We start from the raw sequence: 12,437 nt of genomic DNA, 5'->3' as shown, positions 1-12,437 counted from the left end.
AGTTTTGGCACCATCTTGGCACCAACCTTTCTCATTTCCACATCTGTGAAAATTCGGTGAATGCAAGAATTTTCCAAACCAAGTGCTTCCAATATCATTCTAACAGACATTTGGTGGTCAACGAGCACAAGAGAATGCACACAATCAATGTTTTCGTCTTCACACAAGATGGAGGGGCACGCGTCTTGATCTTCATATTTTCACATATTTCACCAGCCTTTAACAAATGTCAGAAAAAAGCACTATGTTTCTGAATGAACTCCCTCTAGAACGCAAAACTTGGCACAAAGTGAACATTAAAATCTGTGTTATAATTCATCATAGTTAATTAACTACTTAAGTGGAATATGAAAATACACTCTGAGGGCAAGCAATATGTTGTCCATTTCACCTTGCTGCAGTTTCCTGTTTTTTCTTAGACTGCAACACCGTGGCAGCTTGGGCTAGTCGTCAGTATTATACGCTACAGGGGAACAGTGCGAAAAGACGGACAAAAAAGGGAACACACCAGCGTTGCCTGACGACTGAATTCTTACTCCTTGGCTCTAGTTATGTAAAACACCCGGTATACATTGAAAAGCATTCCATTTGATCCAGTATGCTCTCAGTTTTTAAGAAAAGGTGTAGCAGGGCGCTTTTAACTTGATAGCCTCAACACATGCTCTGCAAGCTGCTTCAGTTTTACCTTATTCACGACATCATAAATCACAATTTACAGCTGCTTTGTGAACAGTTTTCATGTGGCGAAGTAGTGCCACTAACCTTGCTTTTAAAGGTAGGTAGCACTTGCCGTAACCTTGCCACCAATTCAATTTCTGCAGCAACTGCATCAGTCGTGTCTTCTCCAAAGACATCAAAAATAGCATCCAGTGCTTCTGTTACCACCACGGTGTCGGAGTCCTTCAGGGAAACTTCCAAAAGGTACTGCCCTACTTTCTGCATATACACACATGAAGCACATACACAGCATGTTAATATCTTAACTCCAAAAATGCAAAAACAAATTTGCATGCGAGCAGTTCTTCAATCACCACAAGATCGTTAAAGCCACAACTAAAGCAGTTTAACAACTGTACAAGCTTGAGCTGAGTGGCAGTGCAGTGAAATTAAACCTGCAATGCAAAGTCCAGAAGAAAGCAATTAAATTTTTTAAGTATGTTAATTAGTCAAGAGAAGAGAAAAAAAAAAACCAGTAACCTTTTTGGGATGATATCTGGCTTAACTTCAATGGAGAATCCTACTGAGATGAAAACATGGCGAAATTAGGTTGTGGCCAAAAAGCAACTACAGCTGAAGAGTTATTCTGTAAGAGTCCACATAGTAGAATACAACCGAATACCCTCCCAGCTGTAGTTTTTTTTTTCTTTGGACTGTTCATTTCGGCCACAACTGATTGGCTGCAGCTGCACCATCAAAGAGGAGACGGGCACCCTCAGCCAGTCTTCTCTTTGCTGGTACTGCTCTAGCTAATCAGCAGCCATCAAAATGGACAGTCGACTAAGTGGACTTTTAGACTGATTACACTGAACTTAAAAGCGAGATTTTTCGCTTTTACTACACCAAAGCAAGCAAAAAATAAATTCCTTTGATGTCCCTCAGACTTCTGTGAACAACTAATACAAGCAAGTTACTGGGTGCTCGTTGGAATAGAGGACACTGCACTTTTTCTGAACGAAGAAAACGGAGTGCACGTTAATATGTGTATGTTAATGTTATTGTGCAGATATGATATGGTTTAACTTTACAGTACACTCTAAATGTCTTCCCTCAACAGTCTTTTTTTTCCAAGGAAAGTGCTTTATTTGGTACAATATTTTGACATAGGAAACAAGAAGTTCAAACAAACAGAAAGGTTTAGTTCCATTAGGTGTTTCAAAATGCACTGAAAATGCAAGCTAGCCAAACTCTTCGTATGTTTGAATAATCTAAGTTCAATTTACACAATTGGAGTGTATCGGGTGCACAGGGTATTTGAGGACACAGCTTTGAATCACCATGCACATTAACATTAGATCTGTTTAAGTGCTTAACACCTCTGTCACATATCTAGCACATTTATTCCAGGATATCAGCTTCCAGTCTGACACAGAAGATGAAACCGAACGCTGTCCTAGTAGCCTTACATGCCAACCACAGTGACTTGGCATTGCCACCTTGTTATTAAATGTTGCCAAATCCCTTTTTTTCTTTTTTGGTAAGAACTGTTTATAGCCAATTATCACCTGAGATAAAGAGAAATAAGTGCTGCTACCGGTCAGACAACCGTCACGCGACTTCTATTTTTCCAGCAGGTGGAGGCCACGACAAGTGAGAATCCTGAAAAGCCAATTATGGCCACTGCAGAGCAGCTTCAAGTGGCAAAGTCGACAGCTAGGCTTTCTGTGCATGAAGTCATTGGGCATTAGGTCTTATTCCTAAGTGATGGATTCGCTTGCTCCCACAGGGCCTGTGCAACCCAAGGGTGGCTCACTGTGAACTACTGTGGCCAAGTCATCTTCAACGTGGAGTCCTAGTTCCCAATATGAACTTGCTATACTACTATGTATCGGGGGGGCATCACTGAAAGGGAGACTAACGAACAGAGAAACAATGCTAATGTTAAAGGCTACTAGTACTATTGGGGAAACAATACCCAACATCAGCTGTCTGATGCATTAATGCAGCCTTTACCGAAGCCTAATTCAGTCAATAATGGAGGCTACACATAGTGGAGTAAAATAAAGAATGCAAAAAATATAGAACGAATATACTGATACTGCGTGAAATGTTGCTATTCGTGAAGTCGTCATTACGTCTGCAAATACCTTGTGCACCGTATATAACTTCATTACCAAGATTCTTCAGAGAAATGCACCACAAGGCACAAGGTAGATTAGTTGTGAAAACAACTAACCTTGAGGACATTAGTCTCATGTGCACCCAACAGGCAGCCCAAGGTGGCCATAATGCGCGTCACATTAGTCCTTACAGAGGGCTCAGAACACTGCAGACCCACTTGAGTGAGGACTTTAAGTTCTTCATCAGAGACACTAGGCAGAGGCGGTGTGCCATCATTTCCACTGCTGGCGACAGATGAGGCTAGAGTCTGCAACACTGACCTGCAGGCACTGGTGCTTGCCTCCAAGAGCTCAAGATCTTTGGAATCTAAAACAAAACCATTTTAAACACATTCAAAAAAATCAAGATGTTTATAATGTGGTGCTAAATAACTACTACGCGAAATGAATAGGTTAAAGAAAAAGTTAAGGCTACTATTTGCTTTCTGAACCGAACTAGGTAACCGTAGAAGTTGAGGCTGGCAAGTGCTACAGCAACAATGAAAGTAATAACAAAGAGGTTTCCAAGTAGCACATGTTACGACTAGTGTGGTCAGGGAATTTCTTGCTTGTTTCGAAAGCCTTTCACCTGATATGTCCTCCAACGGTGTTAAATATGCAAGTTTGAGTATTGCAAGGAAAACCTTTGTGTAGAAAACACTCAAACAAGCTTCTAATAAGAGCAGTCTTACAGATGCTGATAGCAAATGTGCGCTTTTTGTTTTTTCCTCTGTTGTCAAGAGTGTAGAGATGTGCACTTTGTGCCAATATGAAAGGGGCACTTAATCTGTGTTCAAACAAATTCATGCTAATGTGCAAGCTACAACCTCACTCATTGCTATTCACCAAAATGGTTCTCATATTAAAAATCCTGCTCGTGGCATCGTCTTTTACTTTAGTGCAGATAGAAGGAAAATTAGATATTCAAGCGTGGTGTGCCCTTTCATATTTGTGGATATTTGTGTCCTCTGATCAAAAGAAAATGCCATATTTACAAAGTGAAAGCAGCTTTTTATTCATGGAGGCTTACCTCCTTCTTCAATGTATTTATAGCACTTTACAGAAGTGAGAACCTAAGGACCATGCCCTAGGACTTTGAGTGGTTCATCTGGTGAAACAAGTTATAATAACAGGCTAGTTGGTAATTCATAATCAAAGCGACTACAGTGCAGAAACAGACAAGTAGATGAATAACAGGGACAGACACAAGCGCTCCGTCTGTCCCAATTATTCATCGACTTGTCTGTTTCTGCACTGTATTTGCTTTCATCATTGGTGGAGTCAAGTACTGTAGTGCCAGTAATGAACCTTTAAGAGGGGAGGCTACCCTGGAGACCAAACTTTATTTCTTAAGATATCCGGATGAAACTTTCAGGGTAAATTGACACCACCGAACTATGAGGAACTGCAAAGTTTCGTGGAGATGTGTTGATTAGTTCCAGGGTTACTGTGGTCTAACCAGGTGGTTCATGTATATGCCTGAGGAAGAGCCTGGAGAAATGTTAGGACATCGTAGGAAGCTGAAATTTACTGTGATGATCCCTTGATAGATATTCCAGGGGGCTACAAAGCCCTTTTCTTTAATTTCCCCTCCAAAAAATTTTAACACAACTTTGAATTTGATAAAGCCAGTAATGACCACATTCATCAAAAATTGATAGCTTACTATAATTTAACTGCACCAGCTTTCAAAAGAAGCTTGTTACCCCCTGGCAAAGTCATTCAAGAACAGAATAAAAAAAAAAACGGCACACAAATGTGAAGAGCGTTTCTTGAGATATCGCCTTCCCCAGCACCTCTACTAGCGAACAAATCCATTCCGAGAAAACGGGCCTTAAAGTTGAACATGTGTGTTTTTTTTTTTTTATTAGAAAGCTCCTGCGGAGCTCTTGCGGCTCCAGGCACACTCAATGTGTCAGATTTTCGACTGGCGACAGCCGACAGCACAGTTCCGCCTCTGAAAGCATCTACGCAGTCGGCACTCGCTGCGCAAGATCGGAAGTTCGATGCTCGTACAAGTCGTACAACCCTACAGCCAGAATAGAACTGGCAGAACTTTCGAAGTTAATCAACAAGCGTAAGACAGCTGACATAAGGAAGTATAATATGGATAGAATTGAACAAGCTCTCAGGAACGGAGGAAGCCTAAAAGCAGAGAAGAAGAAACTAGGAATTGGCAAGAATCAGATGTATGCGTTAAGAGACAAAGCCGGCAATATCATTACTAATATGGATGAGATAGTTCAGGTGGCTGAGGAGTTCTATAGAGATTTATACAGTACGAGTGGAACCCACGATGATAATAGCAGAGAGAATAGTCTAGAGGAATTCGAAATCCCACAAGTAACGCCGGAAGAAGTAAGGAAAGCCTTGGGAGCTATGCAAAGGGGGAAGGCAGCTGGGGAGGATCAGGTAACAGCAGATTTGTTGAAGGACGGTGGGCAGATTGTTCTAGAAAAACTGGCCACCCTGTTTACACAATGCCTCATGACCTCGAGCGTACCGGAATCTTGGAAGAACGCTAACATAATCCTAATCCATAAGAAAGGGGACGCCAAAGACTTGAAAAATTATAGACCGATCAGCTTACTGTCCGTTGCCTACAAAGTATTTACTAAGGTAATCGCAAATAGAATCAGGAACACCTTAGACTTCCGTCAACCAAAGGACCAGGCAGGATTCCGTAAAGGCTACTCAACAATAGATCATATTCACACTATCAATCAGGTGATAGAGAAATGTGCGGAATATAAACAACCACTATATGTAGCTTTCATTGATTATGAGAAAGCGTTTGATTCAGTCGAAACCTCAGCAGTCATGGAGGCATTGCGGAATCAGGGTGTAGACGAGCCGTACGTCAAAATACTGAAAGATATCTATAGCGGCTCCACAGCCACTGTAGTCCTCCATAAAGAAAGCAACAAAATCCCTATAAAGAAAGGCGTCAGGCAGGGAGATACGATCTCTCCAATGCTATTCACAGCATGTTTACAGGAGGTATTCAGAGACCTGGATTGGGAAGAATTGGGGATAAGAGTAAATGGAGAATACCTTAGTAACTTGCGCTTCGCTGATGATATTGCCTTGCTTAGTAACTCAGGGGACCAACTGCAATGCATGCTCACTGACCTGGAGAGGCAGAGCAGAAGGGTGGGACTAAAAATTAATCTGCAGAAAACTAAAGTAATGTTTAACAGTCTCGGAAGGGAACAGCAGTTTACGATAGGTAGCGAGGCACTGGAAGTGGTAAGGGAATACATCTACTTAGGACAGGTAGTGACTGCTGATCCGGATCATGAGAGTGAAATAATCAGAAGAATAAGAATGGGCTGGGGTGCGTTTGGCAGGCATTCTGAGATCATGAACAGCAGGTTGCCATTATCCCTCAAGAGAAAAGTTTATAACAGCTGTGTCTTACCAGTACTCACGTACGGGGCAGAAACCTGGAGGCTTACGAAAAGGGTTCTACTTAAATTGAGGACGACGCAACGGGCTATGGAAAGAAGAATGATAGGTGTAACATTAAGGGATAAGAAAAGAGCAGATTGGGTGAGGGAACAAACGCGCGTTAATGACATCTTAGTTGAAATCAAGAAAAAGAAATGGGCATGGGCAGGACATGTAATGAGGAGGGAAGATAACCGATGGTCATTAAGGGTTACGGACTGGATTCCGAGGGAAGGGAAGCGTAGCAGGGGGCGACAGAAAGTTAGGTGGGCAGATGAGATTAGGAAGTTTGGAGGGTCAACATGGCCACAATTAGCACATGACCGGGGCAGTTGGAGAAGTATGGGAGAGGCCTTTGCCCTGCAGTGGGCGTAACCAGGCTGATGATGATGATGATGATGACAAGTCGCATATCGCGCTTTAACGCACCGAACATCTGCACTGTCTTTGGCTTCGTTGCCGGCATCGCGTGCAGCAAAGAACTAGCGGGGAAAAAAAAGCTGAGAAAATAATCTAAAAGATAGCGCAAGGCGAAGTGCAGCTCGCAAGCAGGCGTCTGTTGACGCGGACGGAGCAAGCGGCAACAACGACGCGAGCACGGCATCAAAGAGAGCAGCCGCCGCCGCCGCCCGCGCAGCAGCCAAGGGCAGGCGCGCTTTAGCCCGCGGGATTTGAACGCGCTGCTCCGGCCAATCAGCGCTCCGTCTCGCATCGCGGGAAAACGCCAACTCAACCGCGCCGACGATGCCATTTTGCAAGGCGGCAAAACAGAGACAAAGAATTCACAGTCAAAACGACACTAAGATGGCGCGGGCAGGCCGCATGGGCCGGGAATGGCGCGCACGCCAAGTTTGACTTCATTTCGGCATTTGGGCGTGTTTTGTGGGCCGCGGTAGCCTCAAAAGTAGCGTTTTTTTTTTTTACTTTGCGGTTGAATTAGGTGCTGATAATTACAGAACAGGTAGTTTATGAGACATACAACCCAAAAATATTGTTTTTCAAAAATCGACTTTGTCGCGATTTTTCGGTTTTCGAGGGCCGCGTCCCCCTTTCCTCATGACAAGCGTATGTCACGTGGCTAAAGTTTAGCCACCACATTTGATGACAGAAACATCAGTGTGATGTTTTACAACTGCAAACTCACATGATGCACTAATTAGTTATCCTGGACTCGAGTTTGAAACCTCAGAAAAAAAAAAGTTTTTGCTCCATGATGTTCAGAAGCATCGAGCAATAAATAAATTTTAAAACATCAGAGAGAATACAAGTGTACCACACAGTCATAAGTGCTCGTGCGACACCACTACTGCACAAGTGCATCTGCAAGCCAAAAATAAAATAAAAAGATGAAGTGAAATGAGGCGTAGTCTGCATTGTGTGGCATGAGCAGTGGAAGCGCCTCTCACCCGGCTTGTCGAAACATTGCCCAGCTATGGTTCATTCCGTTCACATTATAACCAGAATGAGCATGGCAGTGGGTCATTATAAGTGGACAGCTGTCTCATAGACTCCTTGCGAAATTATTTTGGCTGTTAAGAAACACTTTGTAGGAGCCAAAAGTTCGCTTTGAGTTGTATCGTTAGATGTGGGGCTCAACTGTATTCTGTATGCTCTTAACATTTTTTAAAAGTAATATAGTACTTTGCATACCCGCGGGCACTTTCATGAACCTGGCTGTCGTGCCTCGAAGCTGAAGCAAATAATGGCAGTAATGCAAGAAGTAGCCATCGTATCACAGGTGTCCTGGTATAGATTGATAACACATCAAATGTGTTCAGACTGGCATTAGACGAGCACATTGCGATGGAGTGCTCACTGTATGTCATCACAAGAACATATAGACCATACCATGGCAAACCGCCTCAGAAGTTCTAATGGCTCCAAAGAGGAAGTACACCCACAGCTGATAAGATCGCAGAGCATTGCCACTATACCACCTAAACAGCTGAAGAATGTTTTTTTTTTTTTTTTGAACCTCAAGGGTTCCCAGACGGGACTTTACATGAGGGGTGGGGGCATGAATGGCGAATAACAATGATTGTTGCGTAGAATTATGAAGAGTACATAGCTTCTTCGATGACTTTCTTGAAATCAGCTGGATCAGGGATAAGAGCTTGTCGGCAAGAAAGGTCATTCCAGTCGCAGATCATAGAAAGCAGCAGAAGCAATACCTTGAACACTATGCTTTCATATTATGGCAACACAAGAGAAGTCTATGCCCACAATAGTGACTGGGGTGTTTTAACATACCTAACTCCGAAAACAAATAGTTTCCAGGTTTTGCGGAGGGGTCCTTGGAACTGGATGTGGTCAACTCAGACGAACCCCACCTTAAGAATTAGAGGTATAATTGATCACATATTGCAAGAGGTACCATAAAAAGCCACATCTATGCAATAGAACAAGGCTTTTTTTTTTTAATTTTAACATGCATATTTTCCTTCTCATATTATATCTGGGTCCCAAAACTTTCCACATTATTCTGTGCACAGGGTCTTGGTAATGAAATGTGGCAAGCAGCATACACCAACTGCGATTGTTGCCAAGCGCTGTGATGGATGGAAGTGGAAAACCAAAAACATGGATGCCCGTTCCCGCTGTGCCGATACGTTTGCTGTGGCTTGCAGACTGCATACCATCTGGCCATCATCCCTCTTCCCTGTTATCAAGGTGTACGATGGCAGTACCACCATGATTGTGGCTGCCGAAACTACAAGCAACGAAGCCTACGATCCTACGATCCGGGTCAGTTAAGATTTATTAAAGGAGCTGCCAGGGCGGGCGGAGACAAAAAGCACTTCTTTTGTGCATTTACAAGGTCCCAAGGAAGGTGGTGTCTCTGAAATCAAGGAGGCCTTAGCAGCCTACGCCTACATAAAGTGGCAATGCTCTCTGCATCTTGCAGTGAATGTTGAGCTATTGCACCACACTTCACACAACCTTGTGCATGCAACGTGCTATATGTATGATCACACAATGTCGCACATTAACTGCATCGATAACCACTGGTGGCCACTCGTACCCTGAATAAGCTACCTTTCATTCACCGCGAGTGCACTTTTCCAGTACTTTGGTCATGGAACACGTGCATTAGCCTCATGTCTTTTACTGTACTTACATTGTGCTTACTAGAGTATCGCCGCAATACAATGCATGCCTCAGGCTAGCAGGCACTGGATGAGCCTTTTTATGAGCAGCGCTGACTTCTCATTACATAGGTGCACTTGTCATGCATGTGTTTATGAAGTGCACAACATCGAACGATCTGGGCGGCACACATGAGCACCTCTACGTGGAACCCCAGTGTGCCATTTAGAAAAGCGAGGGTGAATAAGCAGGCAGCGGGGCTTTAATAGACAACTATTATCGAAGTCCATGTGACATTATCAAGGCATTCATGACATGTCGGAAAACTCTTTTTCCTTCTTGCGGGCCTAAATTTACCCCTCGTATTGCATCTGGGTTCTATTTATGTTCAGACTTTGTGCAGTATAAAAAATAGAAGATATTTATCATACTTTAAAATACACTGTTCCTTCCTTACTTGTCCATGGGCAGGGAATCATCTATGGAGCACCAGAATCACCCCAGTCACAACCAAAGCCACAATAATCATATGAGCTTATGAATTCTGTATATTACACCGTAAAGCTGAAATGCGATTAGTACACTCATCTATAGACATCACAGATGAACTCTATATTTGCATATATACCATATATTTGTACTTACCCATTTGCACAAACGCCAGCTGTGCCAAACATGTCCACATGCTAACCAAACCAGAAATTCCACCAAGATCATCCGGAGCCAATGCCTGAACCATATTACCAATACAAAGCAGGGCGCGGCACCGAACTGCATGAACCCTGAAAAATGGCATATTATACATATTGCAAAAGCTAGAAATCCCCCCAGAAAACATTATCCGGTTTAATGGTGTAGTCTATCACTTAGAGGCATACTGGTGAATATTCTACAGCAAACACATCTGTCTTCAAGCTTGCATAAATTAACAGAATCTACAAGATACATCCATAGACGCACAATCATTTCTACAGTAGTCATCTACTGCACAAGGCAATCAGGACACAAAGGTCTTGAAACTGCATGAAAAAAGCATGCTGCTTATATTTGTGGGCATGAACTGTTCTGTTACAATATCAATTTACATTCTCCATGAGCTCTAATAAATGCAGATTAGGCAGCCTAGATTTTTCATAAGCTAGTCTAGACCTTTCAGTGTAAACAAATACGTGCAAACACACCTAATTACTTCTAGATAGATTGGTTGCATGTTCTGGCATTTAAGAACTGACAGTGCACCACTGCCTAAAACATAATTTAATACCAGCTCACAGCTGAACCATGTTTTTTTTGTGTGTGATGTTTTTTTCACAGCACCTTTTCACTGAAGAGTAAATGCCAAACGCATCATGGGCACAGGGATAAGGTTATTACCTAAACCTGAAAAACTGCTACCTGTAGCCACAAACTAGATACAGTGGTCACTATAGGCACACTCATCTAAGAGAATGTCACAATGATTACAATATGCTAAGCATACTGACAACACACTATTGTTTCTGTATTCTACATGTAGGCATGGACACTGTAGAAGCAGGAAAACATATATTATTATTTTTTTAAAATGTGGAACAGACTACAGTATAGTATGATCACTTGTCCAAAGAAAAAGTACCGTAAGTCACTCAATGAGAGTCCCAAATGTGGAATTCAGGCACACTTATCTGATACCCCAGTCAAACGGGACACTATTATCGCGATGAAGTCTGATTAGGATTGCATTTCCAGATTACGGTTGAAAATGCCCCATGTAACACTGGTATGACTGAAACTATGATATGATCACTGGCAGAGCTTTATGAAGTTTACGTAATACAGGAGATGTGAAAACTCAAAGCTTCTTCGCATCCAATGCAAGCCCTTTCAAACTGAAAGAGCATTTTTGTACTTTTGCATGACTACTGCACCACACTCCTGAAACTTACTCTGCAGCCAGCTTGAAAGGAGATAACTGTTTCACAGCTCCCATGCTCAGTAAATTTTAGCATATAAGTGTGCACAATTAGAAACCATTGACAATTGCATAAAAATGCAAGGGTTGTGCACATGTTTCTTGTACTGTTCTCTTCATTTAACTGTGTTTATTAGCAGCGAAGTGAAGGTTGGTTATTTGGTGGCAATCAGCCTGATGAGGTCCAACAGCCTGCACTGAAAAATGTTAAGTGCAATCAGTTTGAAAAATGGCATATTATGCGAACAAACCAGGACAAGCTTTCAGCTGCAATGTTATTGTGCGGATTACCCAATCAGCATATAGACAATATTTTTCTCCATATATATATGGCCGTTACCTATTTCATACAAGAAACTGTTCTCCCTTTCTTAAATTATTTCACACTGAACACCTTGTTTCTTTACGGTGAAGCTACGGGCAAATGTTATTAAAATCAATTTGCATTGAAACAAAACATGAACAGGAAGCCATGCACAAAACTGTCGGCATTGATTACAGGTAAACTAGAAGTAGGATCGTCATAAAACATTGCAGAAATGCAGGAGATATTTCATGTCTACATGAAAAATTGAAGGCATCTGAGTAATTTATGGGAGTCAAGAAATTATACAAGTCTCATGCACTGCAGATAACATTCACTGGGTCATTAGAAAGAAATGCTGTAAGAGAACTAGAAGTTGGATTAAAATGAAATTTTGCAGAAATAAAGTGGGTGCTTTTCAGAACATACTGGGAAATTTAATATATCTTGCTTACTTTGGGAGATAAAAGAAATGTTTGAAGTGACGTTAACTGGAGCATGCAGCAGAGATCATGATAGCCACATGAAAACATAGAGAGAGAGAAGGCAGGGATGTTAACCAGTCAAGAGTCCGGTTGGCTACCCTACACCACAGAGCACCTATAGGAGATATTTCACATGTGTGGGTCAATTAGACAAGGTAGAATAAATAATTTCATGGTTAAATGTTATACAAGTATAGCTGAATCAGGATCTCTACGAGCCGATGTGGGCAATGAAGATTGCTCCATGAAATTGGAAATGTCTAAGTGTGTTAGAGTGGGGTGAGTTCAGCAGCAAGGAACATGCCATAAGAGCAAAATACATATGCATTTTGTTCTCAATGCAA

The 12,437-nt window shown here is 42.1% G+C and overlaps 1 protein-coding gene across 1 annotated transcript in view; it reads right to left on the bottom strand.

Annotated features, from left to right (window-relative positions):
- The window catches only part of LOC126545613 (HEAT repeat-containing protein 3), a 71,129-nt gene that overhangs the window by 4,054 nt on the left and 54,638 nt on the right, over nt 1-12,437 (bottom strand). Inside the window, exons 12-14 of the mRNA XM_050193535.3 lie at nt 9,999-10,135; nt 2,894-3,144; nt 763-936 (exon numbers count right to left, since the gene is read on the bottom strand). Of these exons, the coding sequence (XP_050049492.1) occupies nt 763-936; nt 2,894-3,144; nt 9,999-10,135 (562 nt within the window). The remainder of the gene's footprint in view (nt 1-762; nt 937-2,893; nt 3,145-9,998; nt 10,136-12,437) is intronic.

Source organism: Dermacentor andersoni, chromosome 1 (genome assembly GCF_023375885.2).
Source record: "Dermacentor andersoni chromosome 1, qqDerAnde1_hic_scaffold, whole genome shotgun sequence".
Lineage (NCBI taxonomy): Eukaryota > Metazoa > Arthropoda > Arachnida > Ixodida > Ixodidae > Dermacentor > Dermacentor andersoni.
Note: the sequence above shows the minus strand (reverse complement) of the source record. Positions and strands in the feature narration are given on the sequence as shown.